General features: G+C 46.4%; 1 protein-coding gene across 1 annotated transcript in view; it reads left to right on the top strand.

Annotated features, from left to right (window-relative positions):
- Positions 1–466: 466 nt before the first annotated feature.
- Positions 467–2,195, top strand: part of LOC308659561 (N-acetylglucosaminyl-phosphatidylinositol de-N-acetylase-like) — a gene marked incomplete at its 5' end in the record, with an annotated part of 39,798 nt that continues 38,069 nt past the window's right edge. Inside the window, one exon of the mRNA XM_081313293.1 lies at positions 467–524. Within this exon, the coding sequence (XP_081169419.1) occupies positions 467–524 (58 nt within the window). The remainder of the gene's footprint in view (positions 525–2,195) is intronic.

The following is a 2,195-nucleotide window of genomic DNA, read 5'->3' as shown; positions in this document are numbered from 1 at the left end:
AGAAGAAGAAGAAGAAGAAGAAGAAGAAGAAGAAGAAGAAGAAGAAGAAGAAGAAGACTGTGGGATCCTGAGCTGGGTGGTTTTCTTGCAGACTTTTCATGACCCAACTAGGTAATATAATCAGTGCTAGAAGGGAGTAGGAGTAGGAGTAAAAGAAGGAAGAAGGAAGAAGGAAGAAGAAGGAGGAGGAGGAGGAGAAGAAGAAGAAGAAGAAGAAGAAGTAGAAGAAGAAGAAGAAGAAGAAGAAGAAGAAGAAGAAGAAGAAGAAGAAGAAGAAGAAGAAGAAGAAGAAGAAGAAGAAGAAGAAGAAGAAGAAGAAGAAGAAGACTGTGGGATCCTGAGCTGGGTGGTTTTCTTGCAGACATTTCATGACCCAACTAGGTAACATCATCAGGGCTGGTAATGAAACGTCTGCCAGACAAACCACGAAGCTCGGAGACCACCAAGGACCCCCTCAGATACTCAGATGCTGAGACGTGTCTCCACCTGGAAAGATCAGAATGGTGCTTCCTGTGACCCTCTCGGTACTGAAAGTCAGACTCATAAGAACAATAAATCCACACCTCCTTCTGTGTACTGGGAGTCCTCAATTTCTGAGCACAGTTGGGGCCAGAATTTTCGTTGCTAAGCAGGGCGGTTATTAAGTGGAGAGGAAGAGCGTGGGTGGTTTTGAGCTTTGGTGTTGGAGAAGATTGCTGAGCAGACCGTGGGCAACTAAGAAAACAACTAAGGGGTCATCAAATAATGCCTATTTAACTTATATGCAGAGCACATCATGAGAAAGGCAGGGCTAGATGAATCAAAAGTTGGAATTAAGATTGCCGGAAGATATATCAACAGCCTAACTTATGCAGATGATACCACTCTAATGGCATAAAGTGAAGAGGAACTAAAGAGCCTCTTGTTGCGGGTGAAGAAGGAGAGTGCAAAAGTTGGGTTGAAACTAAACATTAAGAAAACCAAGATCATGGCATCCGGCCCTCTCAATTCCTGTCAAATAGATGGGGAAGAAATGGAGGTAGTGACAGATTTTGTTTTCCTGGGCTCCAAGATCACCGCAGATGGGGACTGTAGCCAAGAAATTAAAAGACGCTTGCTCCTCGGGAGGAAAGCCATGGCAAATCTAGACAGCACACTAAAAAGCAGAGACATCACCCTGTCAACAAAAGTGCGTATAGTCAAGGCTATGGTCTTCCCAGTTGCAATGTATGGCAGTGAAAGTTGGACCGTAAGAAAGGCTGAGCGCCAAAGAATGGAGGCCTTTGAACTCTGGTGCTGGAGAAGACTCCTGCGAATCCCTTGGACTGCAAGGCGATCAAACCGGTCGGTCCTAGAGGAGATCAACCCTGACTGCTCTTTAGAAGGCCAGATCCTGAAGCTAAAACTCAAATCCTTTGGCCACCTAATGAGGAGGAAGGACTCACTGGAGAAGAGCCTCATGCTGGGAAAGGTTGAGGGCAAGAGAAGAAGGGGACGACGGAGAAGGAGGTGGCTGGATGGAGTCACTGAAGCAGTAGGCCTGAGCTTAAATGGACTCCAGAAGATGGTGGAGGACAGGAAGGCCTGGAGGAACGTTGTCCATAGGGTCGCGATGGGTCGGACACGACTTCGCAGCTAACAATAACAACAAATAAATCAACCCCCCCTTTCCCCTCCCCTGCCCTTCCCTTCCCTTTCCCCTTTCCTTTCTCATTTCCCCTTTCCCCTTTTTCCTTTCCCCTTTCCTTTCACATTTCCCCTTTCCCCTTTTTCTCATTTTTTTTCAATCCCATTTATATCCCGCCCTTCTCCGAAGACTCAGCGCGGCTTACAATCTAAAGCACAAACCAATGTGCTTAGCAATAGCCTTCATTCTATGTATATGCCTGCTTATTAGGGCTTTCGGCTCCCCCCCCCCAAGCGGCATTATTACAAAGTCAGGCTTAATTGCCCCCAACAATCTGGGTCCTCATTTTACCTTCCCCTTTCCCCTTCCCCTTCCCCTTCCCCCTTCCGCTTCCCTTCTCTTTGCCTCCCTTCTTTCCTCCTTCTTCCCTTCCCTTCTTTTTCTTTCCCTTCCTTTCTCCTTTCTTTTTCTTTCCTTTCCCCTTTCCTTTCCTTTCGTTCCTTTCCTTTCCTTTCCTTTCCTTTCCTTTCCTTTCCTTTCCTTTCCTTTCCTTTCCTTCCCTTTCCTTTCCTTTCCTTTCCTTTCCTTT

The sequence above is a fragment of the Vipera berus genome (genome assembly GCF_964194415.1).
Source record: "Vipera berus genome assembly, chromosome: 1".
In the NCBI taxonomy this organism is placed as follows: Eukaryota; Metazoa; Chordata; class Lepidosauria; order Squamata; family Viperidae; genus Vipera; species Vipera berus.
Note: the sequence above shows the minus strand (reverse complement) of the source record. Positions and strands in the feature narration are given on the sequence as shown.